Source organism: Nestor notabilis, unplaced genomic scaffold, assembly GCF_000696875.1.
Source record: "Nestor notabilis isolate BGI_N333 unplaced genomic scaffold, ASM69687v1 scaffold3958, whole genome shotgun sequence".
Taxonomy (NCBI): Eukaryota; Metazoa; Chordata; class Aves; order Psittaciformes; family Psittacidae; genus Nestor; species Nestor notabilis.
Window position 1 is genome coordinate 81661 of NW_009938555.1, and position 19298 is coordinate 100958.

General features: G+C 38.3%; 1 protein-coding gene across 1 annotated transcript in view; it reads left to right on the forward strand.

Annotated features, from left to right (window-relative positions):
* LOC104409490 (guanine nucleotide exchange factor DBS-like) overlaps positions 1 to 18649 on the forward strand; it is a gene marked incomplete at both ends in the record, with an annotated part of 91351 nt that extends 72702 nt beyond the window's left edge. Inside the window, 3 exons of the mRNA XM_010019369.1 lie at positions 9357 to 9440; positions 17901 to 18015; positions 18541 to 18649. Coding sequence (XP_010017671.1) covers positions 9357 to 9440; positions 17901 to 18015; positions 18541 to 18649 — 308 coding nt within the window. The remainder of the gene's footprint in view (positions 1 to 9356; positions 9441 to 17900; positions 18016 to 18540) is intronic.
* Positions 18650 to 19298: the final 649 nt, after the last annotated feature.

Below are 19298 nucleotides of genomic sequence, written 5' to 3' on the forward strand. Positions count from 1 at the left end.
ATAGATGCTGAGTCTTGGGCACTTCTCTAAGCATTAAATATTCAGAACTTTCTTCATTTACATTGCTTTTCTCTTCAAAGTGCAGCCCTATCGCATTTCTGTTTTATGCAGAAGACCCAAAGCCTTTGAAAACGGAAAGCACTGCCAGCACTTTTTAAAGACCCTGGCTTTTACACATCTTCATTCCACAGAGCCTGTGGAATTGTAGCAAACTAAGTTCAGCTCTGCTGTACTTGGTCGCATTTTCTGGTATTATGCTCACTTAGGTGAAAGAAATCGTGGAAGTCATCACATTCAGAATAAGTGAACTATCTCTTCATTTCTCAGTTTGAACATGACAGGGTTTTGTTGGTTTTAAGTTCTAAGCAAGGATTTTTGAGAGAAAGCTATAAATCTTTGGACTGAAAGTATACCAAAACAACCTCTCAAAATAGAGGTAACATCCAGGTAGACTGTTGGATTTATGGAAGCAGAATCTGATGTCTTTCTTGCAGATGAGAGACTGAATTAAATCCAAGAAATTCAATCTTCATTGATTTGGTTTGCACAATTAGTTTCCAAGAAAAATAACTCCTTGCTTACAGAGCCAGAGCTTTATTTAATAGAACTTGATTAGTCATTACAGCCATGTGCCAGATTCTTAGATTGGAAAATGTATGGATGCTTCATTTGAGACCTAAAAAAGGTGAAAATGGGGTTCTGTAAAACGAAGGAGAGGAGGCTCCTTACCAAGCTTGTAGCACACTGCCTTCAAAACACTGCATGGGAGCAGCAAAGCTGACTGGTTTGTATTAAAAGATTCTTTAACTCCCTGTGAGAGATACTGAACCATGTCCGTGTCCTGCCTCTGTTCATATTACCTGAATAATGGGTTTCACACAACACATGATGGGTTTCATCTTTTTAATGGCATTAGGCAGTAAGCCACAGTGGTTCAAGAGCTGCTTCATTAGTGACTCTAGCATCTGTGTGGTAAGGTGGGACAGCCAGTTTGGTTATGAACTGAGCAACCTCTTCTTTTTAAGTCATCTGTCCCACATACTGGGAAGTTTACAAGCAGCTCCAAGTAAATATCTTAGCTGAAAACTAGTACTCAGCTCCAAATAAGCCACTTAGTGGACACTTAGCCCTTCCTTCTCTCTCACTCCCAGGAAGTGCTTCATATCCCCTTTTAAAACATAGAACCATACATCTATAAACTAATGAAAAGTGAGCTTGTGTCGGAGTACCATAAAATATATTGTTTGTTAGAAGTGATTCTAGCTATCCTCCGTATCACTGAAATGATAAAATTCAAGAAAGACCTTTTACCAGGGCCTGCGGTGACAGCATGAAGAGCATCACTTTAAGGTGAAAGAGGGTAGGTTTAGACTGGACGTAAGGAAGAATTTATTTTTTTTGTTACATGATGAAGGTGGTGAGGCCCTGGCACAGGTTGCCCAGAGAAGTTGTGGACGCCCCATCCCTGGAAGTGTTGAAGTTTAGGTTGGATGGGCCTTTGAGGAGCCTGGTCTAGTGAAAGATGTCCCTGGCAGGGGGGATGCTCTAGGTGATCTTCGAAGGTCTCTTCCAACCCAGACCATCCCGTGACAACCTCATGATTGCTAACACTGCTGTAATTTCTCTCCAGAATACATGTCTAGAGTAAGCAATTAGATTTTACCACTTTGGTGTTTTATAAAAGTGATTTTAATTTTCAGATCAAGAGTAAAATCACACGTTGTTTAAAAATCTTATCTTGATTCCAAAATATCATCCAAAAATAGTGTTCAGTTTAGTAGAATTGCCAAATGTTCATGCAGCTGGTCCTGTATTTGTTGACTTTTCAGTTAAACTTTTGGGGTATGCTTTGAGGCATGTATTTTTCTGCACAGAGAGGGTTGGAAACAGGTGGTTTCAGTGGAGAAGAATCTTTGGTATGGTTGCCTGAAAAGATGTCCACTTTAGCATATGTGTTTAAGCTGTGTGATTGCATCATTAGTTCGTAAGTCATGGTGAAGATGCATCCTATAATTTGCATGCAGCTCTTTTATTAGGAGTTGGTCTTCACATTTTCCATATTTTTGAGACTTCCCCTCTTTGCAAGGCTCTAGTACTTGGAAAGCAAAATGCCTGTAATTATTGCATTGGAGCATTAAATCTTATCAAATGCAGTTGGCAAAATCTAACATTTTTGTTATTCCATGGAGACTTGGTTGCTGAAGTACTGAGACACAACTGGGTCACTCACCTTCTTATTACTAGAGTGCTGGCTAGGGAAACATTCTCTGCTGCTCAGTCTGTGCCTGCTATTTCCCCAGTAAGAAAAAAAAAAAAAAAAAAAGAGAGAAAACTTTGCTTTTTGCAGGATCTGCTGCTTGTAGGTAACTAAGTACATCTGATAATTTAGAAATGTTTCTATACTACACGCTCGGCTTGATTTGCAGTATTAAGGAGTTAATGATGCTGCAGTTTGGAAATATTTTAACCCTGTTTTGGTGGCATGGTTTCTAGCAGTCTGAAACCATCCTGCAAGAACAGAAAAGGGTTTACCAGCACGCTTGGTTTTCTCATGGAAAGAGGATGAGAGGAATATTATTGTTGCAATGGTAATAGCATGCCATATGCACCAGGTTAGTTTTTACTTGTAGGTAGTAAGTAAATGTGACAGTATTGTTGCCTTTTAAGTCCTCTTTGTGGCTGACAAAGTCTACGTTATAATAAGGCTGTGTGACATGATTCAAGGTTCCCTGTACTTCTCATTTTGGGAAGGGAGTAATTATTAGGACTTGAAATACCACAGAGAGCATCTTTCTCACCAAAACATACTAGGTTCACCTTAGCACGGGGTGGACCAAACTCATGGGAGAAAAAAAATAAATTAATGCTATAATTGGTAACACATTCATGTTTCCTGCAAAAATTGCATCATCTTCTCTCCCCCCTGCCCTTTTACCTTGTTTTAGAATTTCTTCAAGTACAAAGAAATACTAGGTCTTGTTGCTGATCCCTAGATTGACTTTCTAATTATTACAGCATTTTCTTCTAGTTACAGATTAGCATGTATTTGATCACTCTTTTAAGCCATATCCACAATTAAAGCTGATCCCTGAGAAGCTGTGGGACTATGGAGTATGTATGTCAAGTAGGTGTGACTGATGAAGCAAAGAGGAAGAATCTATAGTGTTTAGGACTGTATCCTGTGAGTAGATCTACTGTATGTGGAAAAGGGAGGATTGTATTTCCTGTGATGTTTGTGCTTTGAGGTGATATTATTTAGGCAAACTATGACAAAGAACTTTGTCGCCTTTTGCAGATGGGGAGGTGGAAGAAGGAAGAAAACAAAACCAAGTACATCCTTTGACATACAATATAACTGGTCAAACCCAAAAATTTTGGGGAAGAGTCTGAAAGAAACCAGAATCTTTGTTAGTTTCAAAGCATGCTTTTGAGCAGGTATGGGGACTGTTACGCCTCTTGGATCTTGTGCCAGCCCAGCAGTGCTGAGTTTGCTGTATGCCCCTATTTTTTTTCTTTTTTTTTAAGGATCGGTGTTTGATCTCCTTACATGAAACTGAACCGTCATCCTCGTAGTTTTGTAGATAGTCCTGTGCCAAATTTCCAACTCTGATCAAGAAGAAGAAACAGGTGGACTTTTAGCTTTAGTTTTGATTACAGGAAGCAGGAGTTACATTTTTCTGTTGTTTCACCCCTGACAAGTTCCTGCCCCTTGTATTTAAATTCTGGAATTGCAGCCTTCTAGTATTAATTTATGTGTTTCTAAAGTAGTTGTGGTATTCTTCAGGTATGATTAAATGAGCAGATTTATCAAGTTTCATTTCAATGGAATAATTTAAATGTTACCAGAACTTAGGGATTATGAAATGTGCTGCAGAAATATCATGGACTTTGTGAAAGATCTGCATGGTCAGGGCTTCTGATATTAAAAACACAACTCAAACAATAGATGCCTCTGTCCACTGTGTATGGGCTTACAATAGAAGGAACATCACCCCTAAAGTTTTAGATTCTCTTTGGCAGTACCGCTTACAAATCTTAACTCAACTAGACCCTTACTTAATACTGAAAAGGTATGGATTCCAGTCTGGCCTGTTGTAGCTACACATGTCATGGGCTACACAGTCATGCTGTTCTATATTTTGGCAATAGGCTATAGAGTTCTAGAAATCGAACTGATGGTAGTAATGCTGCAGAAAGTGAACTTACATGAAGCATGATTCACTTAAAAGAAAAAGTATCTCAACTTGAGGATCTGTTTTATGTACCAGGGCTCTTGAGAGAAAATTGTCTTTTCTAACTTAGAAAGGGAATGGGAATTGTAGCTTGACTGTAGGTTGTAAAGCTGTTACAAGTAAAACTCTTACATAACTGTATCGTTTAAAATGTTTCTTGGACATCCAGTGACATATGAAGCTGTTTGGAGCACTAGGTTGCTTTATTTCTGTTTGTGCTGGCAATCGGGATGCTGGCAGAAGCAAATAATTTGTGTTTCCTGCTTGCTTGGGATGTTTTAGCTCACCAGAAATGAACAAGTTGTGAGAGCACTGTTTTAAACATGTGATAATTTCCTTCCCAACTACACAGAAAACTGCGTTTTGCATGAGAATTCCAGAGGTTTCATCACTTGCTTTTCATGGCCCTTTGTTTTGATGGCAGCGTAGTCATCTTCCTGATGATATTTCAAACTGGTGAAGTTTTAATACTTAGTTAATGAACACTTGCATGAACTCCTGTCATCTGGTTGTTGTAGCTACAAAGAGCACATGGACCCAAGGAACTCCGCCTGCAGCTGTTGTGCCTGAGCACACCTAGCACAGAGCTTGCAGGCATTGTCACTATTTAGCAGGGATTTTCCAAATGCAATTTAAAGCTGGAGAGCTCTCTTAGCATCTTTACTAGCTCATTAGTTTCATGTGGTTTAGCACGGAGGAGGAGGGCTGTCTTCACCAGCTCTGCTGCTCTGGCCCTTCCTCCTTTGGGGGCTACTACACAAAGGAGCTGACTGTTAGTGATGGTGGTCAGGGAGTGAAGATGAAGAGGGAAGAATGAGGAAATGAAAGGTTTGCCTTGAGGCTGAGAGAGATGAAGGGACTGTTCTGAAAGTCATTATCTTGCATTTATAATTACCAGATGGGAGGGTGTTTTAAGAAGAGATTTTTCAAATGAAGACCCCTTCATAAAGGGCATGCAACTTTTCGAGCGGGTAGGCTCTTGCAGAGGAGAAGCAAAACAAAACTGGTTGAGAAAAAGACATTTTTTTCAATTTAAGGCATGAATTTCATAGAGAAGCCATAGATATGTTTACAGGGAAATCTTGATGACTTGGCTAGAAAGAGGAAGAGAAAAAGTTATTCGTAGTTTGCTTTATGGTGGGCTCTTGGGATCTGTGCTGAAAGGCATAATTGTGTCCGTATGTGTACAAACAGGATGGCTTTCAAGTTAGTATAGAGTAATGGCCATAGAATTTCAGGCAGAACTAATGAAAGGGTGGTGTAATTCCAGCTGACTTGGTGGGGATTTGATTAAACTCATTACGAGAGGCGCATGAGTTGTGTCCAGAGACTTCCTTCCATGTAATGTAGATACAGTCTGTTCAGACTCCCCTCCAGTGTTGTCTTATGTGAAAATGGTTTTGCTTCAGCATGTCAGGCAAACTCTGAATGATGATGAATCTCAGTTTGATCGGAAAAGAAAGGGGGTACCTTTTACCAATAAGTGAAACAGTGAAACTCTTGGCTTCAGTGACCTTGATCGTTTCCTCAGATCCAGGTTTCTTCAGGGCTTACTGGCACCAGGTAATTCAAGCACAAGTTATCTCTGTGTCCTCATGCTTAAATCTGTCATCCTACTTCATTTGAAATTCAGTCAGGTGTGTATGATGAGATGGGGTCAGGTCCCTCTAAGCCATCTTTCTCCATCATAGAGACAGGACTATCAAAGCAAGATTTAAAACTGAGTTAGAAGATGATATATCTGTAAGATTGTGGTTCACATTTTTAGAGAGAAATGTTTTTTTTCTAAGAACCACATATTTAACTGACTTAGTAAGATGACACTTCTGTCCTCTCACACTCGTAATTTAAATGCTGGATAATGTGGGGTTTTTAAAAGAGCCTCCAGTTGTTGGCTTAGAAAAAAAGTGTTGTACATTCTCAGTTATCACATGTGTTCAATTTTAAATAATAATTATGATTATGATGATAAAAAGAGGTAAAAATTTTACAGAACCTTATTTTACTGTTTATTAGAACCTACAGGTGCACTATAAATCCCAGGGGCTTTCTTTTAAGCAAGCTACTCTCAAAAACTCTTTAAATGAGCTCTTCAGGAAAGACTTTGATATTCTAGTACATTTTGATATAAGCATCTTTTTTTCAGCTATGGATTTTGGATACTGTAAAACAGACAAACTCTTAGTTCTCTGTTTTGGAAATACTACGTAAAGCAATCAATGTAGAATGGGGAAAATCATGGCTGTGTCAATCTTAATCCATCTAAGTGAAAGTAAAGTTCAAGACTATAAAAATACCTTATAAAACAGTGAAAGATTTTCAGTAATTCTGTATTGGAATGTTGGAAAAAAACAAATGGAAGTTGTCCCTCAGGAATTTAGCAGGTGGCAGATTCTCTATTGAAAGAATATTTCCAAGAAATTATTTTCCCTGAAGTCCATGAGAATAAGGAGAGCCTACCCTCACAGACTGTTTAGCATGCCTGCCTTTCATTACTTTAACCTGTTAAGGAAATAGTGCATTCAGTTAGTGATGGACCAAATTGAAGTGAAATCGGATTAAATCCCAAACTGTGATGAAATCTCTTTTCTAGAGGGATGCTAAATATGAAGGAAATTATGCACAGCAATAAGGTTTTACAATTGCATTTCCTCTGAAAGGAAGCAGAGGGTATTAGAGGGGGATTTCTGGCTCAATCTGTGAACACTGACATGGGGTTCAAGCATATCTAGTCAAGCTGCTGGATGGGAAATGTTCAGCAGTTCCAAGAATTGCATTTTCTTGCTTTGTTTTGAACTGTTATTGCTTATCTGTGTTACTAAAATGAGCTCTGATGTTAATGTGTATTCTGCTTCCAGAAGTGTGTTATGAAACCAAATCAGCAAGAGCAATTTGAGATGTGCTTTGGTAGAGAATGCAGCAGGAAGGGCTTCTGGAGGTTTTCTCTCTGTGAAGGGACACAGTGTGCTGCACCTCCAGTTGCAGACAGTCTGGCTCTTAAGTTTAAGTTTAAACTAAGTTTAAAACCAGGTGTGGGAAAATACTGTCTTTTAATGAAACAGTATTTGACCACAAGGTTGTGGTGCTGCCCTGTGCTGGTTGCAAAAGCTGCTGCTCCTATCAGAGGGAACACTGGGACAGTCAAATGTAGAATCTAGGCTTGGATCTTCATAGGCACAAGTCAGGACTATAGTGGGATTCATATCACGGATACATGAGGAAAGGGTAATCAGTATATATCTGGGAAACACAAAAGAGTTTTTTACTTCGTTGTGAATGTCTTGCCTGCTTGAATGTTGCAGGTCATGTGTTTACTTACATATGTAAAACACACCTATTTTATTACATGCTTATGTTGCAGTAATGAAAACTATTTCTGCCTGTGACTGTAGGCAGGATGGCATATTTCAAGGGGCTTACATTCTTTACTCTTTTCCCATCTCCCACCAAAGAATGAGGCATTGATCAGATAATAGTTTATATTCGGATAAATGGGTCCACCTGCAGGCATTGATTTGAAGAATCAGGGGTGTTTAGTTTCTTAAACACTGCTGCTGGAGGGCTTCTTATATTAAAAAGCACTGACAATAAACATAAAATCTAAAATCCTTCTTCCTTTGGAGGGCAGGGTCTCCTCTTCTGGAAATGACTTGGCCACCTGAGATTGGACTTTTGAATGATCTGTGCTCAGTTTTCTCTTAAGAACATTAAGATGATGACGTAACTGAAGGTTCGGGTGAAATATGACTTAACAGTTAAACATATCCACTTATGGATTTGACAGTGTGGTATGCAGAGGTCTTATGATCAAGCAGCAGTTCACCGGATGGAGAAAAATAGCTCTGATGAGTGCGTGACCTTGAAAATGGTCATGGGTCTTCCTCTGCCTGACGGGCCGAAAGAGAACAGAGAAGTTCTGTTTCCTGGTATAAGTTGTTGCTTATCTGGAAGAAGTAACTGAAAGTGGTGTTTTTTGCTGTTCTCAAATAGCTGCAGTTCTCAAAATTTTATATATATGAGACTCACTTATTAGAAGTGAGTGGTGCTCTGCCCAAGATCTAGCATTTGAAAGAGCTCAGTAATAGCAAGTCCCTTTCTTAGGGCCAGAGCTCTACTCCTGTTTGATCAGCTTGTACTTCAAGGCAGATGACTCTTATTCTTACATCACTTTTAGGTTTTTACTTACTTTTTCTGTGCATATTCACAGTTCTGAGTATCAGATTTGAGTCTATCTTAATGACATTCCAATGTATACATTAAAAAATAAACTTCTTTATACAATGTCAGATGAAAAGAAATGTTCAAAACCAAATAATGAAAATTACAGGTTATCCCTTCACTACTTTTCAGTCAGGCTAAAAATGTAGAATAATTATTTTTTAGGAATTGCAAAGGAGTAAAACTTCTTGTTTCCTTGTAGAACAATGAGATCATAGTTTAATGAATGAGGCAACTCTGTGTCATATAGTCTTTATTGTGCTCAGTGAAACTTAGGTTTCTGCTTGACCTCTGGAAATACACTCTGGGAAATGCTTCTGCTCAAACACTGTGACAGAAAATGAAAGCTCAGGAAAGCAGTATGTTTGTCATTATGCTAAAGTGGAAGGGCTGAGATAGAAGATTAAGCAGTACTTCTCACAGTTTAGGCATGAATGCGTGTGTTCAATATGAGGATATACTTTCAAGCCTGTTCTGCCTTCTTGGATGCTGCTGTTTTGGGGTATTTGAACACTAGACAACAGGCTAGAGGGATCATAAGTTTCTCTTTTTTTGCGTGAGTTGAGAAGATTTTAATAAAAATTGAGTTTGATGTGTAAAAATCCCCACTGTTTAACATCATTCGTGAGGAATATTATCTACAGTGGTTCAGTGACATCCCACACTGCTTCCGAGTGTTAGCAAATCCGCACTACTTCACTCTTTTATCAGCATTCTGTTCAAAGAAAAGTTTGCCCTTGGCAAACAGTTGAAAGACTCAAACGTTTTCATGTATTTTTCAAAACTTGGACAGTTTTCTGGGTGTTTGTGTTCTAGGTGTGATATTTTTTATTTTTATATCTGCTGTGAAATTTTACATAAAATGACTTTTGCAATGCAAATTTTTTTTTTTTTTTTCCTCCACAGATGAAATCATGCATCAGGATATCATTCCCCTCTATGCTGCAGATATTCAGGACCAGTTAAAGAAACAGTTTGCTTACCTGTCAGGTAAGAGTACGGTGTTCCCTCCTATACACATTTCTTAGATGGGTGGTTCAGCCTGTTGTGCTGTCACAGTTTCTGAGGTCTGATATAGGAGAGATTTGTATTTTATGAGCAACTCAAAATACAGCCTATGAAGACTGATATTTAAGGATTTACAGGATTAATTCTATTAACAAATAAAAAAGTCTAATAGAAATTTTAGATTGTAGTTAATTTTCCGGTTAACTGGAGAGTGAAGTGTGGATGTGTTGGTGTTTGTTGTGGTCTTGCAGTCCTTGGCCCATAGTGTCAGCTGCCACTGGCTCTACTATCAGGTTTGATACTGAAGCCCAAGCTGACACCGTGGTCTCAACCAAAGTGGTGAAGTGAGCACCATGGTACCATCTTCCTCTGCAGCCTCAGTGCTTGGGTCAGGCACATGTAGCATCAAGCTCTGGACAGGGGTTTTGGCGTGGTATTACTTTCTGCCGTCTATAAAGGAACCTGCTTTTAGGTGTAAAGCTATCTCTAAAAGCATCACAGACACATTGACCCAGCACAGAGTGTCTTTGCCCATGGATAACCTGTGCCAGGTAAGTGATGGGGGCCTGTGTTTATGCCATGCAAGTGTTGGTTGCAGAGTTTGGTCCATCTCGATGCTGGGACCATTGCTGGCTCATAATGGGTAAAAGGAGATATAGTGCGTTTGCTCAATGGTCACGCTGTGTCAGGTGTTTGATAAGCTTCTGAGTTTGTTTCCACCCTTCCTGCCAGTAAAGCTTTTGCAGGTGTGCAACAGTGAACTTGATGGAATTACTGCCCTGGCCTTCCTTCCATACACAGGGAGAGCATCAGTTGCTTTGCAGAGCTCCCCTGTCCTGCCTCCTTCAGCATCAGGGAGATTGACCTCCTTGGGCTGAAGCTGGGCTTTATAGCTGTTTCCTCGTCCTTTGAATCCCTCCTCCCTGCGTAAGATCAAGAGACAAGGGAGAATGAAGCAATATACTACTTTGCTTGGCAGTTGGCTCATTGAATCCTGTACTCAGAAATAACCATTAATTATGATTTACCCCTGCCACACAAGCTAAACTAAGTGTGGGTCTGTGGTAGTGACTGTTTTCTGTGGGGTGGTGGTAGCACTTGGAAATAACATTATTTTGTTTATGAAGTTGGCTGTTCATGCTCCATTTGAAATGGTGGTGCTTAAGCTACCATTATTTTCTGTTGGTTGACTTTCCAAGCTCTTAACCAGGTGCAGAAAATAGCTTTTAAGAGTCTTATACAAGAATCAGCCTATTTGGGAAACTGTAAGCAGGGTTTACACTTGGTCCCACAAAAGTGACAGGGGAAACTGGTGAGTATAGCAGATGAAAAAAATGTCATTGGGTCCAACTGGAGATTGTTCACATCTTAAGATTGTTGAGTTCACACAACCACAAGCATCTTCAGCACTCTTTACATCCACTGTGTAGTGGAACTTAGTAAGAGAAGCCATTCCTCATTCTATTTTCTTCTATTTATTCATTCTGCTGTCTATTAGAAGTCTGGGGTTTTTTGCCTGAAATACTAGGCCAGCTGCATTACTGTAACCATAATTGTAACTATGTTGTATTTTATTATTCTTGGGCAATTGACTGTTGGGCATTTTCACTTTACTTTGGACTTCAACTCTTTCACGCTGATATTCTCCTGCGGGACACTAACAGTTAATTTTCTGTGCTGTACTAAATAGTGGTGTTACAGGTTCTGTGAACAAAGGAACAGAGATAATATTTTGGTACTCGATTTATGTACAATTTGTCCTTGCAGTTGTGCTTAGAAGTGGCTTTGCTGTAATGTCAGTTAAGACACTCAGAGTTTGTGTGAAGGAGACTTTTTTGCTTATTACTGTGTTGCCCTGGAAATAGAATTTTAGGACCTAGTTTAAAAATATTAAAATGAAAGTCCATAGATTACAAGTACATTTGGTAGATAACATCTTTGCAGGTATGGTGAATTGAGTAATGTGTTAGATACATTTCAGGGTTTAGGTTTTGGCTTGGTAACAACAATGTGACATATACTTGAGAATCACTTTGGTTTCTCTAATAGGATGTATCTAGGTCTTGTGGGACACTTGCTTGAATAGTGAATGAAACCTAGTTTGCTTCTGTGTCTAAAGACTGTAGCCCTTTAGGGCTACTTTCTGTGTTTTGGTGTAAATTGGGGTCACTTTTTTTCTTTTGGTCTGTTTTCCTCAGCAGGTACAAAATAATTTGTGTCCCTTGTTCTCCTACATTATAATGGAAATGCTGCAGAAACATCCAAATTTAGATTTGGAATGAAAAAAATTAAACAGAAACTTGCATTAATGCTTCAGTTCCTTACAGTCTTTCTTTCACATTTTATATTTATTTCCATGAGTATCTTCTCTTTCCTTGATTGTAACTTTCATATCCAACTTTGCAATGATCTGCCATTGCTGTATGCAGGTATGTTAAAATAAATGTAGATAAAGAAGAGTGTACAGACAGGTGTGTATGTTTATATGCATTTTGAATTGTACAAGCTCTGTGATGTGCAAATGAGGCTCCTGGGCACTGTAAGTACTGAACCAGTTATTTCAACTTGCTTTCCTTTGAATGCCTCTTTGCACTGGACAACTTCAAACAAAATATTTCCATTAAAAGAAATACAAATACGAGTTCATGGTACTTGCATTTTTACCAATCAATTCATAGTTGTTTTTCCTGCTGTTGGAAAAAGTTAGCATTGGTACTAGCTTTCCAAATGCTCATCTCTCTGGCCTTTTAAATTATCATTCTAAATAATAAGCTTCTCCTTGCTCTTTGTATTATTTACTTGTCTATGTTCTTGCTCACCTGTGGTGAAATGACCTGAAAATACCCCACTCATTAAACTGTTCCCTTTGAAGTCTCCACAGGTGCCAAGTCTGTCTGTAAAATTGTGTTTGAGAACTTCTGAGTGGGTCCTGTACCACACACATTGCATCAGTTAGTTAAAAATATCAATTATATGCTGCTGATATAACATGGTCAATATCTGTTGCATATTGACAGTGGAAGAGGTATTATGTAGCAGTTTCTGTCTTGTGCAGGTATAAACTTAGTTGCTGTTTTATATTCACTGTGCTAAACACGCTGTCTGTAGAGATATTTTTTCTTTAAGAAAAAAGTAGTAAAAAAGAGAAAGGAAAGAATGAATCCTTGGCTAAGAGATCTCCAGTTCATATACATTCAGGTACAAATTTAGTTACTTCAGTCTGGTTTCTAAGCCAGTACACTTGCTGCTTATCAGCCTGGGCAAAATGCAGCTTGTAAAGGTGCACAAGTAAAAATTCTCTCTCATTTCAAGGAAAGAACATTTTCATAAATTTCTTGGATTCTATTTTTATTTTCAAAGGATATGCAGCAGAGCTTTTATCCACTACCTCACTGAAGTCTACATGTAATTTCAAATACTCCCAAGTACTCAAATAAAGTGTATTATGCAAGTAGAAAGGGGAAATTCTTTATCAGAAACATATAGACGTAACAGCTGAACCACCATAACAGTAAAGCAAAATCTGCAGTAAGCCTTTCTCTCATTCATGCAAGAACTTTGCTTTTGACGTGGTTACTTTACTTAAGCTAGGTCTTTTGAACCAAAGCTGTAGATCTGAACTGCTTAATGATGATGATGGTCCTGACTCTTGTGTGTGCATAATGATCAACATACGGATCGCTGTTTAATTTTTTTAATAGTCTGAATACTACTTAATTTGCATTATAGATTCAGGCTAGAAGACCTATCTCTTTGCTCCGTCATCATCCAATTATATCCAGCTATCTTACTTCCTTTTTGTGGGGTTGGGCAGAGTATTTTTGAGAATATGTTTTGTTATGCATGGGGAGGGGAATATTTTGGGAAACATTACAAAACAATCTCTTGCTCTTCTTTCCTGGAACTCAGACTGATCTCTTTGCTGTTCTCATATTTTGCCGGCCTTACCAGAAAAAAAAAATAGTGTGTCTTTCACAACATTGTGAGGAATTACCCTTTTCTCCATGTGTATGTGCACCCACATGTGTGTGTGTAGTTTTGCTGCTCTGCAGTTCATAGTTTTTATAATTTTCCCTGTCAGTGCCATTTTAAATGGAAATGAAATTGTTTCTTATTTGAGACTCTTTTTAGATACCAAGTCACTAGTATACCTTTTGATTAGATTTGTGTAGAACAGTGTTATAATTTCCTTGGTTTGGCACTACTACGATCACCCTACCTGCTTAATAAAAAAAACCAAACAAGACAAACCTGAAAGAGATTACAGCTGTGATGGGAACAGTTAGTTGTTGCAGATTATAAAGAATAAAAGCTAAAAGACATAAGGTAAATTTTATCAGTCCCATCTCACAATAGCACAGCTAGTTTTCCAAGGATAATTTTTCCACTCCTTTCATACACAAGATCACAATGCTTTGGGTCCAAATAACTGTAACAGTTGGTGCTATTGTTTAAATAATTGTATACAAAAGTTAAGAACATGAAGTGCTCTTTCCTAAGCACAGTTCAGTGATTTTGCTACCTAACCTGTGGAGATAATGCAATTCAACATGTTTTTAAAATGCATTTTTTTCCAAAACACAGGGCGGTTGCTGTTGTAAAAACTGGCTCTAGACTAAGGCACGTAGACCTATTTAGAAGAGCTCCACCTAAGTGGAGGTTTAGTAGAATTTTAGATGTTTAGCCACTGAAAAATTTCCATTTCAGAGCAGTAATTTGTGTTTTCTTTTATATCACATCTGTTGAAGAAGTTTCAGTTAAATAGGTTGCAAAAATGTTAATGAGTTAATAACAAAGTTTGCCTTTAACAGAGGCTCGTGGGAGTAGGATGGAAGCAGATCTACTTCATTTAAAGTGGTGTGGTAGTTTTATTTTTTTAAATAGCTGATATGTGCTCTTTACTTCTATGGTGTTTCCATTTCTAGACTGAAAAGTAATAATTCTCTCAATTGGAAAATGTTCCTTACAGCTGCATGTTATGTGACAAGTCTCAAGTAATTCTTGGGAACCATTTCAGGTAAAATGTGTGTGGTCTGATTGCACACACTTAAGGACTCTTCTGCTTTTTACAATAAAAAGCCCCTGAAGCTGGCACTCAAGTGGCATTTGTTTAATATTTCAAGAAGAAATAATACTGAATGTTTTTCCACATTTTCATAGAATCACAGAACAGTTTGGAAGGAACCTTTAAAGATCATCTGGTCCAACCCCCCCTACTGTGGCTAAAGACATAATTCACTAGATCCAGCTGCTCAATGCTCCATCAACCTGACATTTGCATAGTTACAACAGTGTTCATATTTTTTAACAAAAATAAGGGGATTTAATATCCTTTCAGAAATTTAGATTTTAAAACCCCCAGCAACTAAGATTAGACTAAGAAAATGTTCTCAATGCTCTCAAGGAGATACTTGGTTCCCTTAGGAATGCATAACACTATTCAATTCCAATTGTATAGGTCAGAGCATCCCTGTTTAACCTTAGAAATAGGAAAGTGAGCTTGTGTGTGCCAGTGTCGACAGAACTTGCCCCACAAATAAGTTTAGACTGTTTCACATCTGTGGCTGAAGTTTCAGTACTGTGAGCTAGAAGTGAAGGAGAAAGAGATGATTTTCCAGTGGCTATGACTGAGGTAATTAGATGTAGTCACTCTACGAACAGACCTAAATTTATTAAAATATTACAGTTAAATTGATACTTTTTTGGATGGTGATTAAAATTCCAGTCACTTGTTTTAAAAATTACCCTGTACAAACTGAATTATTCTCATGAGTTGTAGTGCTCGAAGTTCATCTAAGTTTATATTTCATTCTATTTGCAATTGGGTGTATATAATTCTGAGATGCTGGAAGATTATAATGTGAATTGTTTTTAATAAGATGCTTTAAATTTGTGCCTTAAAACTGTGTTTCAAGAAGGATGAGAGAAGTAAATTGGTTCATTTTGTCACTCAAATGCTTTCCCTCTCACTAAAAACAACAACAAAACCCAACCTAGATTCCTAAACTTTCCACCTAAATTCTGTGACTTGATTTACTTCTGGGAGAAGGGAAGAAAACCACATTTTACACAGTAAATTTAGGAATAAACTGTGCAGTGCTGCTTTTGCAGAGGTGAAGAAACAAAAAGCGGTTAAAAAAAAAAAGGGAAAAAATAATTCCTTGTTGCATCAGGTTCGTTATGAGATATAAGATACTTTAAAAAGTGAACGCACCTACTGCTTTTACTCTTATTTAATACAAACAGAATTTACATGTAGAATTTTTAGTTTGTTTTATTTCTCATGCCCTTTTTGTGGCCTACTATGTCAAACACTCAACTGCTTTGCTAGAGTGGACTATCTTCCATTGATGGCCATGTATTTAAAGTGGCAATATAGAAAGCAACTTCTATAGTGTCAATGATGTTAAAGCTGAAATTCTACAGAATTTATTATGTGTATCACTTCAGGTCACTGTGCCCTAAACTCTTTTCTGCAGCAAGGTCCTGATAGAAAAGAAGCAGTTGAGCAGCATTTCAAGGTACATGTGTGTTTAAGTGTCCCAGCAGGAAAATACTGGAGAAAAAGATAATCAGTGAACAAATGTCTTCTAGCAGCATGTGGCAGGACAGAGTAACCTCCACCCAAGATGACCATGATGACTATACTAGAAACTTAAAATTAACAGGCAGTGTCAAGGCAGGATGGCTCTATTTGCCCTTGGCAATTGGTGGTGGTCTGGGAACTTCCTGAAGGTCATAGTCTGGGCTTCTGCATTTAGGATGTCCCCTGCAAGTCTATTGTTGTTCTTTTGTTTCATATGTCCTATTTATAGAAATTAAGTAGAACAAAGCAAGTAACCAGTGGGGATACAGCAAATAATGTATCATTGTAGCTAAAAATAGGTATTCTAGAGAGAGCAGAGCACCTCATGAGTAACAGGAATAATAATTATCATGCTTGAAATTGCTTGTTTTTAATGAGAGAGGAAAATGCTTTGGTCCTCAGAGCCTGGGTAGAATAAAAAAGTAACAGAATCAAAATCAGTCTTCACTTACATTAGTATTGTGAACATTGTTTAGCTAAAATTAATTCTCTTGGCTTAACGTTGCCACATTCAGATGTGTTGTAAAGGGTTGTGTTTGCGAACTTGTGATTTTTTGCATAATAGTTGCATTTTCTTGTTGTTTAAATGCATTCAGAGCACATTATTTTCTGACATAGTTTGATTTCAAGAGCTGGTAGCACCATATTGCCTGTAAAATGGTAGATTGAAGTCAGATTCACCACAAATTAACATAAGGATAGTATTTGAGCTCTTCTAATTACATGTGGGTTTGGAGAGGAACAGTGATTTCTTTTATCAATTGAATCTGAGCTCAAACATTTCTCTTCTTTTTCTGGTTAGGCATAAAGGCATTGGGAGTGGGTAGTGCACTGTAATTTTCACAAATCACTGTTGCTCTCATGGTCAGTGTTGTTAATACAGTTTACAACTGATTTCTACCCAACTGTCAGATTTCAGTGCTGGGAAAAAAATATTCTTATTACTTCACCACAGTAATTTTTGTTGTTTTCCTCCTTTCTTTCAATTGTGAAGCAAAGATAACTTTCCAGCAATGTGTCCCTGCTACCCTCCAACTGTCAACTTCGTGCAGTTGCTAGGGCTCAACAAGCCCTTTGTCCAGCCTGCCTTTATGAAAATATACTGGCTTAAGGCATGAGACATGTAACATTTTCTTTTAAAAGCAATGTTAATTTTACATACAAAAATGTGTGTGAAGTGCATTAAAAAGCATTGTATCTCTGAATACTACGCCAGTGGTGCAAAAGCCAGAAAAGATACAGATAATGATATCTAGCTCATCAGCAGCCATGCAGCAGTGGAGGTGTTTGGCTCTGCTTTACCTTTTGTAGGTAATCTTAGCAGCTTAGCAGGAAATCTCATTTGAAACACCTTCCCCCATTTCTTTTAATGTTCTGGCCCTTTCTTTAGATCATCCTGGAAGCACAGCACCTTCATGGAAAGGGAATGGGGGGTTGTTGCATGACCGAGTTCATACCGGTGAGAAGGTTGAATTCAGTTCAAGGTGGAGATTCACCTACTTAATTCTGAATTAACTTTTTTTTTTTTTAAACTAAATTAGCTCATTTCTCTCTCCAAATTGGTTGTATGTACTTACAGTTGCCATTTGTCAAAAGAAAGATGCACTGCCATCTGGTGTCAAAACTGTGTTCACATGAGCAAAGACATTTGTATAGAAAACTAATGGGGTGTAACTCCTATAAAAATTCGCAAGATCTGAAGAAGAGACTAGGCTGTTCAGAATAAGCAGTGTCCTCGCTGATGAGCCCTGCATCAAAAAACCCTGAAGAAAAACAGTAGTTTCATTTACTGGAAACTTGCAGGCTAGGTAAAGGGACTTGTTTATAAACATGCCTGATGCTTGCTTCTTTTGTAGGTGGAAGAGGGGGAGATGGATGCCCTGTTATCACCTTTCCAGACTATCCAGCTTTCAGTGAGATCCCTGAGAAGGAGTTCCAGAATGTCCTGACCTACCTAACAAGCATCCCAAGGTGAGCACCTGTCTAGCAGAAAATACCCATTTATCTGCTAAGTGATTTTTCACATTCAGTCACTGACATGATAGTGTGTAAAGGTCAGGCTTGGTATTTAATTAAAGGAAAATGCAGCTTATGGTGCAGTGTCAATAAGTGTTGATTAGTCACAGCTGCCTAATGTAGTTGTTAGATAAATTATATGGTGCTATTTATATTTAATCAGAAAATTACTTCCTGGAATGTATGGAGAAAGATTGTGTGATGGACATTGTCCTCTTGTTTCTTATCTTTGCTGTATCTTAGAGCGTAGTGTTCTGTGTTTTAATTGAAAACACGTATAATTTTGGCAGAACGTGCTAATTCCTGGATGCTACTCAAGATGCTACTCAGTGTGAGGGAACACTCCATAGTTACATACAGAGGTTTGTCCTTGCCACTTGTGCTCTGTTTCCCTGGCTCAGCTGAATATACAGTCTTTGCAGCACTTCCAGAACTTGAAGGGTGCTAAGCAGGCCTAGCAATTAATTCTGGCCCTTTTAGAGGGCACTGTCGTGTTGTCAATGGACCGCTCAATAAAAATTGTGATTTTGTTGAAGATTTGTTAGACAATGAAATAGAGGACTTCAAGATCCTGATGGAAGTGAGGAAGGCAAGTAGAAGAAAAAAGTACAGACCCTCCACTTCAAGAAAAGAGTTTGGGGTTATTCAGGGAAATGGTAGATGGTATTCAATGGAAGGTAAATCTGAAGAGTAAATCTGCTGAGGAAGGCTGCCAAGTTTTTAAGGACAGCATCTTCCAAGCACAAGAATCGTACACTCTTGAAAATGAATAGACATAACAGGAGACTGACCTGGCTGAGTGGGTAACTTGTGACTGAGCTGCAGTACAAAGAGAGCATACAGGAGCTGAAAGCAGGGACAGGCTACGAAAGGAAAAAAAGGATCACAGAAACATTTTCCAGGCACATAGGGGTGGTTTCAAGAAGTCAATGCAGACCTGGAGCTAAAGGATAAGAAACAAGGGACATCAAGGACTACCCCAAAAAAACCTTTCTGTTGCTTTAGCAGTACAGGAACAGACAAGGAAAACATGGACCTGTGCTGAGTGGACTAGCTAAATTAGTAGCTGCCAACTCAGATGAGGCCAAGACACTTGAATTCAGTCTTCTCTGATAGTGTCTCCCAGGCCTATGTGTTTGGATTGAGGGTTCAAGGAGGAGAATAATTAGCAATGGGTGAGGATCAAGTCAAGGATCTCTTGAGAAATCTTGACTCCAAACTATTCTTTGGATTGAGAT